The 14,133-nt window shown below is 47.0% G+C and overlaps 1 protein-coding gene across 2 annotated transcripts in view; it reads left to right on the top strand.

Annotated features, from left to right (window-relative positions):
* Nucleotides 1-14,133, top strand: part of LOC115102692 (dihydropyridine-sensitive L-type skeletal muscle calcium channel subunit alpha-1-like) — a 46,906-nt gene that overhangs the window by 17,945 nt on the left and 14,828 nt on the right. For both annotated transcript variants that reach the window (XM_029622906.2, XM_029622905.2), the window contains exons 16-24: nt 151-220; nt 2,878-3,010; nt 3,234-3,363; nt 5,289-5,348; nt 5,450-5,556; nt 6,008-6,095; nt 6,193-6,300; nt 13,290-13,342; nt 13,560-13,706. In XM_029622906.2, the coding sequence (XP_029478766.2) occupies nt 151-220; nt 2,878-3,010; nt 3,234-3,363; nt 5,289-5,348; nt 5,450-5,556; nt 6,008-6,095; nt 6,193-6,300; nt 13,290-13,342; nt 13,560-13,706 (896 nt within the window). The remainder of the gene's footprint in view (nt 1-150; nt 221-2,877; nt 3,011-3,233; nt 3,364-5,288; nt 5,349-5,449; nt 5,557-6,007; nt 6,096-6,192; nt 6,301-13,289; nt 13,343-13,559; nt 13,707-14,133) is intronic.

Consider the following 14,133-nt stretch of genomic DNA (forward strand, 5'->3'; position numbering starts at 1 on the left):
ACTGTGTACTGTGCCATTAAGCTGTCAATGAGCTGATGCTGGGTCCATGTGTGGTATTTAGTTAGCTGTGTCTCTTGTATTCTGAAAATCTCTATGTTTTTAGCTGTTTATAAACCTGTCTCATTACATATCCGTTGTTTTCAATTCCAGCTGAAAGTTGATGAGTTTGAATCCAACGTGAAGGAGGTGAAGGATCCCTTCCCTTCAGCAGACTTCCCAGGTAGGTGGTAGGCACTGTCTGAGCCAGCCCTAGGCCAGGCAAGGCTTCAGGAATGATCCCAGCATACACTACTGTACTATCATCTGAATCTCACTTCTGCTAATCGAACCGTTACAATAAAAAAGAAGCAACTGAATCTAATCGTCGATAGCTAATTGCAGTAGGAAAGCTACTGCTTGATGTTGACGTCACGGCATTGGATTGAATGACCATCGGTGCTGCTCTCCTAGCCGCGGTACAGTCAGTATAAGAATAGCCCCACCTAATTATTATTAGCCGCTCATCCCAAAGATCATCATCTTTTTAAGTCCAGTCTATTCTTACACGCTGTCCACTGCCTTTTAAAGGCTGTACTACCACACATGCTTTTGTTGTTATCCAGCCATTATCCGGGAATCGGAAATATGAGTTGTCTGAGGTTGTTGTGCTCATCCTCGACGAGAGCTCAAGGTCCTAAACGATATCATAACCGCCATCGATAAGAGACAATACTGTGCAGCTGTGTTCATCGACCTGGTCAAGGCTTTCGACTCTGTCAATCACCACATTCTTATCGGCAGACTCAACAGCCTTGGTTTCTCAAATGACTGCCTCGCCTGGTTCACCAACTACTTCTCTGATAGAGTTCAGTGTGTCAAATCGGAGGGCCTGTTGTCCGGACCTCTGGCAGTCTCTATGGGGGTGCCACAGGGTTCAATTCTCGGGCTGACTCTTGTTGCGGATGAATCAGAATTAGTTGGGTAACATAGATAAATAAGATGTTTTATTTACTTTCATAATATGCTTATGTGAGATACTTATCATTGGGATGTCTCCTTTTGGACTATACTGTTGGCAGTTGCACTTTTCCCTTCTCAGCTAGGGAAAAGTCACTTGGGGCCCAGAGAGGGGAGAGGTCAGGTTTGAACATTGTCTTCATATGTGAATATATCCGTTAAACCATGTGAAGGGCTCCACAATGTCTGTACACCAGTCACTCCCTCCTTTTCCCATTGGGGGGAGGAGTATAGCAGTGTCTGGAACCATTGTATTACCCCTCTGATGTTGCACTTATCTTTAATAGTATATGACCTAGAGGGTCACTCCCCTCAGTGAGCTTGTCCAGGATTGAGGTGTTATTGAGATGGGAGTATCTAAAGTTGACAATTGATATATGCCATTGGATGAGGTAATGTTTTGGAACGAGATTAGAACCTCGTCTGAGAGACCAAACTGAACGATAATTTATAGCTAATGCTATCTGGCTACGGGATACTCCTCTCTCAAGTAAAAGTCTTTCTTTGTGAACTGTTCCTAAGATCTGTGGTTCATCATGTAAGTTGAGAGGGGTGTATCTTGGCTATAAAAGATCTTGGTATTCTCTTATAGGCACTCTCAGAATTCATTTATAGACACTGAATTGATCTGAGAGTCAAAGGGTTATGGTGAAGCTCATATAATTAAAGATGAAGTTTAAGTATAACTCTGACTGGTGTGTGGTTTGTAAACTCTCCTCATTTACTAATACAGAAAATTACCACGACACTCTTTTCTCTGTATACATCAATGATGTTGCTCTTGCTGCTGGTGATTCTCTGATCCACCTCTACGCAGACAACACCATTCTGTATACATCTGGCCCTGCTTTGGACACTGTGTTAACTAACCTCCAGACAAGCTTCAATGCCATACAACTGTCCTTCCGTGACCTCCAACTGCTCTTAAATGCAAGTAAAACTAAATGCATGCTCTTCAACCGATCACTGCCCGTACCTGCCCGCCCGTCTAGCATCACTACTCTGGACGGTTCTGACTTAGAATATGTGGACAACTACAATATCTAGGTGTCTGGTTAGACTGCAAACTCTCCTTACAGACTCACATTAAGCATCTCCAATCCAAAATTAAATATAGAATCGGCTTCCTATTTCACAACAAAGCATCCTTCACTCATGCTGCCAAACATACCCTCGTAAAACTGACCATCCTACCGATCCTCGACTTCGGTGTTGGAATTTACCTTCCAACACTCTACTCAACAAATTGGATGCAGTCTATCATAGTGTCATCCGTTTTGTCACCAAAGCCCCATATTCTACCCACCACTGCGACCTGTACACTCTCGTTGCCTGGCCCTCGCTTCATACTCGTCGCCAAACCCACTGGCTCCAGGTCATCTACAAGTCTTTACTAGGTAAAGCCCCGCCTTATCTCAGCTCAATTGTCACCATAGCAGCACCCACCCGAAGTACACGCTCCAGCAGGTATATTTCACTGGTCACCCCCAAAGCCAATTCCTCCTTTGGCCGCTCTTTCCTTACAGTTCTCTGCTGCCAATGACTGGAATGAACTGCAAAAATCACTGAAGCTGGAGACTCATATCTCCCTCACTAACTTTAAGCACCAGCTGTCAGAGCAGCTCACAGATCACTGCACCTGGAGTTGGCAAGACAGCACAAACAGACTTGGAATCCGACTATTGCTACACTATGTCTTATGTTTATGAACCTAAAACAAATATGGAGGCCTTATTAAAACAAAAATCTGGTTATAAATTACTTTAATAAAAGAAAAAGGATTGCGCACCATAAAAAAACCTGTCAATAATGAATTTACTGTACAATAATTGAATGACTGCCAACTACCAACTATCCTATCCACGACGCCTTCTGTTCTAGGTGATGATGAGGAGGAGGAGCCTGCTATCCCTGAGAGCCCACGGCCTCGACCAATGGCTGATCTCCAGCTGAAAGAGGAAGAGGTTCCTATGCCGGAGACCTACTCCTTTTTTATCTTCGGACCGGAGAACAAGTGAGTCGCACAGACCAACACATTCCCTATTCAATTCAATTCAGGCCAACAATGAACAATGGGTTGTAATCTGACATCTTATTAGACTGCTATTAAAATGATGTTTCAATAATAAATTGGCCTCGTGTTCCCGTCGGATGTTACAATACCTATGTAAGTTGAAGTTGTTGTCTTTTCTTTGTGTGCGTGTGTGTGTGTGTGTTTGTGTTCCCTCCGTGGTCAGGTTTCGTAAACTGTGTCATAGGATCGTCAATGCCACCCCCTTCACCAACTTCATCCTGCTCTTCATCCTCCTCAGTAGTATATCACTGGCCGCTGAGGATCCCATAGACCCCAAGTCATTCAGGAATAAGGTGCTCAAGCTTTGTTCCATTAGGAAGTCTAAGTGTAGGGTGTCTATCTACTCTGGATGAAAACACGCTTTGGTGAATCTTCCTTATGTTATAAAATACAATTTGTGTTCTGAATTCTTCAGTAGGGTCTTTCTCTAACATATCATTAACATTGTATCCAAAAAGTCTGATTTTGTAAGCTAATACATCTGATAATAAGCACTGTTCTCTGTTGACAGAGCAACGGTACTTTCTCACAGACTTTTGAGGATTTCATATGTTGTGGTCGTCTGCAAATTTTTTCCGTGGGTCGCAAAAAGCAAAATCGACATGACACGGAGCTGAAATGTAAAAAAATTAAGCTTACAGTACGCTCAGTGCTCCGTTGACATTTCACAGAGATACGTTTGCTTTTGCAATAAATCTACTAAAAAGGACAACAATTTCACATTAATATGAAAAACGAATACTGATATATAAGACATAAGGCTACTTTGAAGAATCTCAAATTATATTTGTATTTATTTAACTCTTTAAAAACATTTTTTTACTAATTCCGTATTGTTATTTCATAGTTTTGATGTCTTCACTATTATTCTACAATGTAGAAAATAGTTAACATCAAGAAAAACCCTTGAATGAGCAGGTGGGTCCAAACTTTTGACTCGTACTGTATATTTTTGACAACATTTTTTCTCCGGCCTCCATTGAATTATTCACCTTAATTTTGTTCACCTGCAAGGGTAAAAACTACAATAACCTTTGAACAGATTATGATAGAGACATGAGGTTTAGACTACACCATTTACCCATTGGTCAAAATATGTGTTTTTGATTGGACATCCTACTAAGTGGTGTCTTCTAATGTGTTCCAGTCAAACACATCAAATAAAATAAGATTTGAAATAAAGTGCATTCAAAATGAAACATCAATAAACGTTCCATAAAAGGACAAAGTGTAAAGCAAAGGTTCTCAAACTTTTTGTGGCCGGGGAACCCTTTTGTGATAGCAAATTAATCAGGTTTCCTCATAATCGGAACACAACACGAATTAGTAAAACTCCTTATGTGCCATTGTTATCTATGACTGTGTCTTTTAAAGGCCAATGTCTTGGCATCGGAGAGAAAATTGTGCTGTTTTCAAGCTAATTTCCCTCAACTCTAAACATTTTATCACTGTGAATACCCATATCCCTGTGATTATCCCAGGCCCATGTTGCCTAGGGTTAAGAACATACGTTGTAGATGAATACCCGTATCCCTGTGATTATCCCAGGCCCATGTTGCCTAGGGTTAAGAACATACGTTGTACATGAATACCCGTATCCCTGTGATTATCCCAGGCCCATGTTGCCTAGGGTTAAGAACATACATTGTAGATGAATACCCGTATCCCTGTGATTATCCCAGGCCCATGTTGCCTAGGGTTAAGAACATACATTGTAGATGAATACCCGTATCCCTGTGATTATCCCAGGCCCATGTTGCCTAGGGTTAAGAACATACGTTGTACATGAATACCCGTATCCCTGTGATTATCCCAGGCCCATGTTGCCTAGGGTTAAGAACATACATTGTAGATGAATACCCGTATTCCTGTGATTATCCCAGGCCCATGTTGCCTAGGGTTAAGAACATACATTGTAGATGAATACCCGTATCCCTGTGATTATCCCAGGCCCATGTTGCCTAGGGTTAAGAACATACATTGTAGATGAATACCCTTGTATTGTATAACACAATTTAAACTTATTCCACAGATCCCTTGGCCAAAAGTTGTTTCATCTGTAGTTAGTAATATTCATCAAAATGTATATATATTGAGATCTGGCTGTGGACCCTCTGCAGTACCTCGGACTCCCCTTCGAGAACCCCTGGTGTAAAGTACGCTATGTGAATGACTTCGCTATGTGATGATAACTCGACCAACCCTCCCTTTTCTGCAGGTCTTGGCTTATGCTGATATTGTCTTCACCACTGTGTTCACCATTGAGATTGTGCTGAAGGTAAAGTGGTCTAAATTCCTATTGGATGAAATGGTATAATATTTAGGACATTACCCTGGTGACAGCTAGTGTATGTTATAACCCAAGTGTTCCCCCTCCAGATGACGGTGTATGGAGCCTTCCTGCATCCAGGCTCTTTCTGCCGTAACTCCTTCAACATGCTGGACCTGCTGGTGGTGGGCGTGTCTCTGTTGTCCATGGGAATGGAGTGAGTGTCGCTATCCTGTTGGATGATAGTAAATATGTAGTGTTACTGTATTAGTCCTTTGGATATACACAGAGTTTACGAAACGTTGGAAACACCTGCTCTTTGCATGACATAGACTGACCAGGTGAATCCAGGTGAAAGTTGTGATCCCTTGTTGATGTCACCTGTTAAAATATCACTTGAATCCGCGTGGAACGCTTTCGACGCCTTGTAGAGTCCGTGCCCCGGACGAATCGAGGCTGTTCAGGAAATAAAAGGGGGTTGCAACTCAATAGTAGGAAGGTGTTCGATAAAGGCTTTGTACACTCGGTGTCGTTCTCGATGTCTGAGTGGCGCCGTAGAGATGCAATAGAGCGCTGTAGAGATACACGCGTGACGTCATTTCAACCAGCTTCGACTGCTGGGACGAGCACATTGTGAAGGCTGTCATGTGTCTGCCGTCGGACTCTAGGTCCAGTGCCATCTCAGTGGTGAAGATTCTCAGGGTGTTGAGGGTGCTGAGACCTCTAAGGGCTATCAACAGAGCCAAGGGCCTGAAGGTACTGTACACCACACACACACACACACACGTATTTCTATAGAAATGCATTGCCACACAGCTGGTGATCTGACCTGTATGTGTAATCTTTTTCACAGCACGTGGTCCAGTGTGTGTTTGTAGCCATCAAAACCATCGGCAACATCGTCCTGGTCACCATGCTGCTCGACTTCATATTCTCCTGCATAGGGGTCCAGCTCTTCAAGGTGCGGTTCAACCTGTATGGTGTAGCTATATGCAGAAGCTCACATATGACACAGAACAGCAAGGTCCTAGACAGCTCCGTGGCTTTATTATGATTTATAATATGCTAGACTGCATAGGGGTCCAGCTCCTCAATGTGAGATTGAATAATGTATGGAGTAGTAGGTAGATGACATAACACTTGAGGTCATAGCCAGCTCAGGGGTTATGGTTGTGGTTGGGGCTAGGGTTGAACGGGGATGTGGACATGAAGCTAGGGTTAGGGTTGTGGTTGGGGCTAGGGTTGAACCAGGGATGTGGACATGAAGCTAGGGTTAGGGTTGTGGTTGGGGCTAGGGTTGAACGGGGATGTGGACATGAAGCTAGGGTTAGGGTTGTGGTTGGGGCTAGGGTTGAACGGGGATGTGGACATGAAGCTAGGGTTAGGGTTGTGGTTGGGGCTAGGGTTGAACGGGGATGTGGACATGAAGCTAGGGTTAGGGTTGTGGTTGGGGCTAGGGTTGAACAGGGATGTGGACATGAAGCTAGGGTTAGGGTTGTGGTTGGGGCTAGGGTTGAACGGGGATGTGGACATGAAGCTAGGGTTGTGGTTGTGGTTGGGGCTAGGGTTGAACGGGGATGTGGACATGAAGCTAGGGTTATGGTTGTGGTTGGGGCTAGGGTTGAACGGGGATGTGGACATGAAGCTAGGGTTAGGGTTGTGGTTGGGGCTAGGGTTGAACGGGGATGTGGACATGAAGCTAGTGTGAGCGTACCAAGTAATTAGGCGTCACTCTAAAGCGGGAAGGTGGAATAAACGAGTCAGGAAAAAGGTTTTTCTGATTGAACACTGTTCTCCATTGAGAGTATTTTGTCAACAAAAACATTCAAACATAATCAATGAAAAATCTTCCAAGGAAAAACACACATCTTCTTCTCCAGATGAAACAAGAACACAATAGGATAATCTTTAAACTACAACAAACATAAATCACGGTTTTGTCACCGTCTTAGTGGTTCTTTCAGCACAGCTTCTCTCTCTCGGTGGCCATCTTCCAGAGATAGTTTTCCCCCTTCTCTGCTGGTTCCATTCTCTAGGGGAAGGAGAGTATCTCATTAGTACCGTCAGCTGTGCTTAATTGACTCTGGTTACCTCGTCTCCCAGGCTCCGTTGGGCAACTATCCATGAGCCCAGCCTGCCCTCTAGTGGTCCGTCCACATACCTTCCCCCCCAGGACCGAACCGGAGGGTCGGGCGCCAGACGCACCGTCTTGGTCGCGTCGGGACAGCGCGTCTGCATTCCCGTTCCTCGATCCGGCCCTGTGGATGACATGGAAAGAGAACGGTTGTAAAGACATCTGGCTATTCTGTTGTTATTGTTTCTCTTACCAGCCATCCACGTGAGGGGCGCATGGTCAGTAACTAATGCAAACCTCCGACCCAGTAGGTAGTACCGGAGATAATCGAGGGCCCACTTGATGGCTAAGGCCTCTTTCTCTACGGTCGCATACCTCTGTTCCCGATCGCTGAGTTTCCTACTAATGAAGAGAATCGGCTTCTCTGCTTCACCTTTACCCTGAGCTAGTACGGCCCCGAGCCCTGTATCCGAGGCGTCGACCTGCACAATGAACTCTTGTGAGAAGTCCGGAGCCTGTAGAACGGGATCAGAACACAGGCCATCTTTTAACAATTGAAAGGCCTCTTCCGTCTCGTCTTTCCACTCTACCTGGTTTGGCAGGTTTTTCCTGATGAGGTTTGTGAGGGGGTTGGCAATGGTTGCATATCCCGGGATAAAACGGCGATAATATCCTGTTATCCCTAAGAAGGCCCGAACGTCTCGCTTGGTCCGGGGTCGAGGCCAGTCACGAATTGCCCTGGTCTTCTCTGCCTGTGGGCGTATTTTCCCATTCCCCACGGTGTACCCCAGGTATTCCGCTTCGACAAACCCAGGCAGCATTTATTTGGATTGGCTGTCAACCCTGTTGCTTCCAAACTCACGAGCACCGCCCGTAATCGCAGGAGGTGACTGTCCCAGTCCTCGCTGTGGATGACCACATCTCTATGTACGCCGCTGCATACTCTTGATGGGGCCGTAGAATGGCATCCATGAGGCGTTGGAAGGTTGCAGCGGCAGTCCGAAGGGCATCCTCACATACTGGAAAAGCCCCTCTGGAGTGGCGAAGGCAGTCTTTGGGCGATCCTCCGGAGCCACCGTATCCCTTCGTCAAATCCAGGGTAGTGATGAACTTGGCCTTTCCTAAGCGCTCCAAGAGTTCATCCACGGGGGCATGGGATACGGATCGAATGTAGAGATGGCATTCACGCCCCTAAAGTCGTTGCAGAGTCTCATACTACCATCGGATTTGGGGACCAGGACTATGGGACTGGACCACTCACTCGTCGAGGGCTCGATCACGCCCATCCTCAACATCTCCCTCACCTCTTTCTTAGCGATGACTCTGCGAGCCTCAGGAATCCTGTAAGGGCGGATATGCACCTTCTTGCCGGGTTCAGTGTGGATATGGTGGAACAGGACATCTGTTTGTCCTGGGAATGGAGAGAATATTCGGAAGTTCATAATCAGCTTGTCTAGCTGTCTTGACTGCTCCGGTAGGAGAGTTTGGCCACGGCGCACCTGTGGTAGAGCCTCCTCTTTTCATTTGCCCTCCAAGGCGATCAAAGCCACCTCCTCCTCTCGTCCATGGTATGTCTTCAGCAGGTTTATGTGATAGATTTGGACCTTCTTCCTCCTGTCAGGTTGCTTGATGAGGTAATTGACCGGTGAGACCCTTTTCATTACCTCGTAGGGCCCCTCCACTGCGCCAGCAAGCGATGTTCGGCCGTGGGCACAAGCACCATCACTTTCTCTCCCACGGTGAACTCACGGGGGGTCGCAGACTTATCATAGGCCCGGCCTTGGGTCCTTTGGGCCTTCTCCATATGCTCCTTGACTATGGGCCACACTGCTGACAGGCGGTCTCTCATCAGGGTAACGTGTTCTATTGTGGATCGAAAGGGGCATGGTTGGGTCTCCCAGGTCTCCTTGGCTAAGTCAAGGATTCCTCGACAGGGTCTGCCATAGAGCAATTCAAACGGAGAGAATCCAGTGGATGCCTGGGGTACTTCTCGCAGGGCAAACATTAAGTGTGGGAGAAGCATGTCCCAGTTTTTCCCGTCTCGGGACACCACCCTTCTCAACATGCTTTTTATTGTTTTGTTCAAGCGTTCACACAACCCGTCTGTTTGAGGGTGGAATATGCTTGTACGTATCTGTTGAACCTGATATAACCGACACAAGTCCTTCATCAACCGGGACATGAACGGGGTTCCTTGATCAGTCAAGATAGTCTTGGGGAGGCCCACACGAGAGAACATCAGGAATAACTCCTTGGCAATTCCCTTTGACGACATGTTACGCAGGGGTATGGCCTCAGGGAACTTGGTAGCGTAATCTATAACCACTAGGATGTACTCGTGTCCTCTGGCGGATTTTGGGAGGGGTCCTACGAGGTCCATAGCTATGCGTTCAAAGGGAGTCTCTATGATGGGGAGAGGAATCAAAGGGTTACGTAGGTGTGGCCGTGGGGCTGTACATTGACATTGATCACACGTCCTACAATACCTGGCCACATCCCGGGTGACCCGGGGCCAATAGAATCTCTGCATGATTCTGTCAATAGTCTTGTCTCGTGCCAGGTGTCCTCCTAGGACGTGGGAATGGGCTAACTGTAGAACTGTATCCCTGTATGGCCTAGGCACCATTAGTAATTCCTGGTTTTCCCCCCTTCGTCGTACGACCCAGTATAAGAGACCCCGCCTGATTGCATAGTAAGGAAGAGGGGGCTCACCTGATCCGTCGACGTTCCTCCCGTCGATCACATTCACCTTCCTCATGGCCTGCCTTAGGTCTGGGTCTCTATGCTGCGAGGTGCCGAACTGTCCCTTTAATTCCTGGGGCAGGTCGACCTCGGTAGAGGGATGTGGAGGTTGGTTCCACATCCCCATCAGGGGTGACCGAGGAGAATCCCTTCCAGGTTCCCTCCTCGGATGGAGCTTCAAATATATCCCTTAGCGCCTGGTTGCTCCTTCCTTCCTGCGTTGTGTATAGCCCTTCACATGTGTCTTCATCTGTGGTTTCTTGGAATATCTGTCGTAAACGTTGGGTCGCTATTTCTTCCTCTGCTGCAGAGGACGAGGACGCGGCTACGTCTGCTTGTAGGACTACTACCTCGGGCTTGGATTTTCTCTTCTTTCCTGTCCCCCTTCTTCCTGTGCATAACGTCATCTGCCGAAGCTCCTTATATAAGGGACAGTCTCTCCCGATCAATAATGGCACCTTCAGCTGCGGCACTTTCCCGGCCCTGACTGTACACCTTCCTTTTGGAGTGAGAATAGGCAGATTCACAGTGGGGTAATAGTGGGTGTCTCCATGGATACAGGATACGGCTACTTTGTCTGGTAGCAGTGTTGCGGAGGTCACCATCCGCTCCTCTACTAACGTAACCATACTTCCCGAGTCGAGAATAGCTACCACATCTTGTCCTTCGAGTCCAGGAATCTCTGAGGCTGGGGCTATCTCTGCTAACCAACAGTGTTGATCCTGCCCCCTCAAAACGGGATGTGTGGGGGTAGGCAGTGATGACTCCGTGACCATGGGCTCATCCTTGCTAGGACATTGTGGGGCATAATGGTTGGGAGACTGACATTTATAACACCGACCCTGCTGTGTGGTGGCTGACTTCTCCCACCTCCGGGAGGGGCTTGGGCGTTTCGGTGGCGAGCGCGCCGGGGTGAGTCGTGGTACGGGATTGCAAGACTCCTTCCGTTCCTCCTTGTCACTTTTTAACAACTCCCCTGTAGACCGATATGTTTCCACCGCCTGGGCTATGTCGTCGGCTGACAACGGGTTGGCTTGCCCCACAACCCTTTTTAAGTCACTGGGTAATTCTCTCAATATCTTGTCCACTACGAGAGTCTCTATCACATGTCCTACTCCCTTTCCAGGTTCTAGCCACTGTTTCGTCAGTCGTATTAAGGCGAAGATCTGGGCACGGACGGGTTGATCAGCTGTATAGGTCCATTGATGGAACTTTACAGCCCTATCTCTGGCAGTCAGCTGGTACCGGGACAGGATCTCGGCTTTTAGTCGCCCATAGTCTGCAGCTTCGCGGGAATCCAGGTCAAAATAGGCTTCCTGAGCCACCCCGGTCAAAAGAGGGGCTAATGCGCTCGCCCATTCTGTGGGCGGCCACTCTTCCAAGGTGGCCGTCCTTTCGAAGGTCATGAGAAAGGCCTCAATATCATCCTCCTTGGAGAGACGAGGTAAGATGGCGTGAGCAGCCGCTCTTGGCTTAACTCTAGGTTCTTCTAGTCGGCTCAGCTGTTGTTGCAGGAGTTCTATGGTTGTCTGCTGTGCTGTGAACAATTGTTGTAGTAGGGCGTTATCCATCGTTCTTGAATGGTTCCTCCGGGTCTACTGGTAGAATCTTGATTTACTCACTTATCCTTGTGTCACTCGTCCACCTAATGCCCGCATCCTCCACCAATGTGAGCGTACCAAGTATTTAGGCGTCACTCTAAAGCGGGAAGGTGGAATAAACGAGTCAGGAAAAAGGTTTTTCTGATTGAACACGGTTCTCTATTGAGAGTATTTTGTCAACAAAAACATTCAAACATAATCAATGAAAAATCTTCCAAGGAAAAACACACATCTTCTTCTCCAGATGAAACAAGAACACAATAGGATAATCTTTAAACTACAACAAACATAAATCACGGTTTTGTCACCGTCTTAGTGGTTCTTTCAGCACAGCTTCTCTCTCGGTGGCCATCTTCCAGAGATAGTTTTCCCCCTTCTCTGCTGGTTCCATTCTCTCTTTTATAGGGGAAGGAGAGTATCTCATTAGTACCGTCAGCTGTGCTTAATTGACTCTGGTTACCTCGTCTCCCAGGCTCCGTTGGGCAACTATCCATGAGCCCAGCCTGCCCTCTAGTGGTCCGTCCACACTAGGGTTATGGTTGTGGTTGGGGCTAGGGTTGAACGGGGATGTGGACATGAAGCTAGGGTTAGGGTTGTGGTTGGGGCTAGGGTTGAACGGGGATGTGGACATGAAGCTAGGGTTAGGGTTGTGGTTGGGGCTAGGGTTGAACGGGGATGTGGACATGAAGCTAGGGTTGTGGTTGTGGTTGGGGTTAGGGTTGAACAGGGATATAGACATGAAGCTAGGGTTATGGTTGTGGATGGGGCTAGGGTTGAACGGGGATGTGGACATGAAGCTAGGGTTATGGTTGTGGTTAGGGTTGAACAGGGATATAGACATGAAGCTAGGGTTGTGGTTGTGGTTGGGGTTAAGGGTTGAACCGGGATGTGGACATGAAGCTAGGGTTAGGGTTGTGGTTGGGGCTAGGGTTGAACGGGGATGTGGACATGAAGCTAGGGTTAGGGTTGTGGTTAGGGTTGAACAGGGATATAGACATGAAGCTAGGGTTAGGGTTGTGGTTGGGGCTAGGGTTGAACGGGGATGTGGACATGAAGCTAGGGTTAGGGTTGTGGTTGGGGCTAGGGTTGAACGGGGATGTGGACATGAAGCTAGGGTTATGGTTGTGGATGGGGCTAGGGTTGAACGGGGATGTGGACATGAAGCTAGGGTTATGGTTGTGGTTAGGGTTGAACAGGGATATAGACATGAAGCTAGGGTTGTGGTTGTGGTTGGGGTTAAGGGTTGAACCGGGATGTGGACATGAAGCTAGGGTTGTGGTTGTGGTTGGGGTTAGGGTTGAACCGGGATGTGGACATGAAGCTAGGGTTATGGTTGTGGTTAGGGTGGACGGGGATGTGGACATGAAGTTAGGGTTAGGGTTAAGGTTGAGGTTAGGGTTAGGATTGTGGTTAAGGGTTAGGGTTGCTAGTAATCATATTTCAAATTACTCTAAATACGTAGTGGAAACTGTAAAGGTTGTGCATTACTATTACTATATCACTTAGCTCATGATTATGTTGTGCTCTCCTCAGGGTAAATTCTACACTTGCTCAGACCCCTCCAAAATGACAGAGGTCACGTGCCGGTAAGACAGCTTTATTATCAGTCTCTTTAACTCTCCCTTATTCATTCCATTGGGCATTATTATGAATTACTCCCTTTTCTCCAACCCCATCCTCTCCTCCCATCCTCCTCTCCCTCTTTCTCGCTTCCTTCCCTTCCTTGTCCGCCCTCCCTTTCTCTCTCAATTCAATCCAACTTCATTGACATTGATGATCGAAATACTACATCTCTCCCCCCAGGGGTGTGTTCCTGAAGCACCAGGAGAACAGTCTTCAGGAGATGGTGTTGGCCCACAGGGAGTGGATCAACAGTGACTTTAACTTTGACAACGTCCTCAACGGCATGCTGGCTCTGTTTACCGTGTCCACGTTCGAAGGGTGGCCACAGTGAGTTAACCAGCCTGGAAGGCGAACTGGCTGAATCAGGGTTGGGGCTCAATTCCATTTCAACTCCTATTCAGGAACTGAAACTGAAATTCCAATTCTCCACGATGGTTTTCTGTGAAGAACATTTAGAATTTAGAGTTTAAATGGAATTGACCACAACTCTCGTTCGAGTGTCACCGTTTCACTGTTGTTTCACTGTGCTGATTCAGCCTGGAACTGGACATGTCTTCATTGTATTGAATGGTTCCAGGCTAGATCAGTGAAGTGAAACAGTAGTGACACTGAGCAATATTCAGTTTGGATTCCAGACTAAGTACTGCAAGACATATAGCCATTATTAAATGAATCCCTCTTTCATGTTCTTCTAACAAAGTATTTTTTACTCTTTTCTCTCTCTCTCCTTTTATTGCTCCTTCTTTTTCCTTCC

Source organism: Oncorhynchus nerka, linkage group LG20 (genome assembly GCF_034236695.1).
Source record: "Oncorhynchus nerka isolate Pitt River linkage group LG20, Oner_Uvic_2.0, whole genome shotgun sequence".
NCBI lineage: Eukaryota > Metazoa > Chordata > Actinopteri > Salmoniformes > Salmonidae > Oncorhynchus > Oncorhynchus nerka.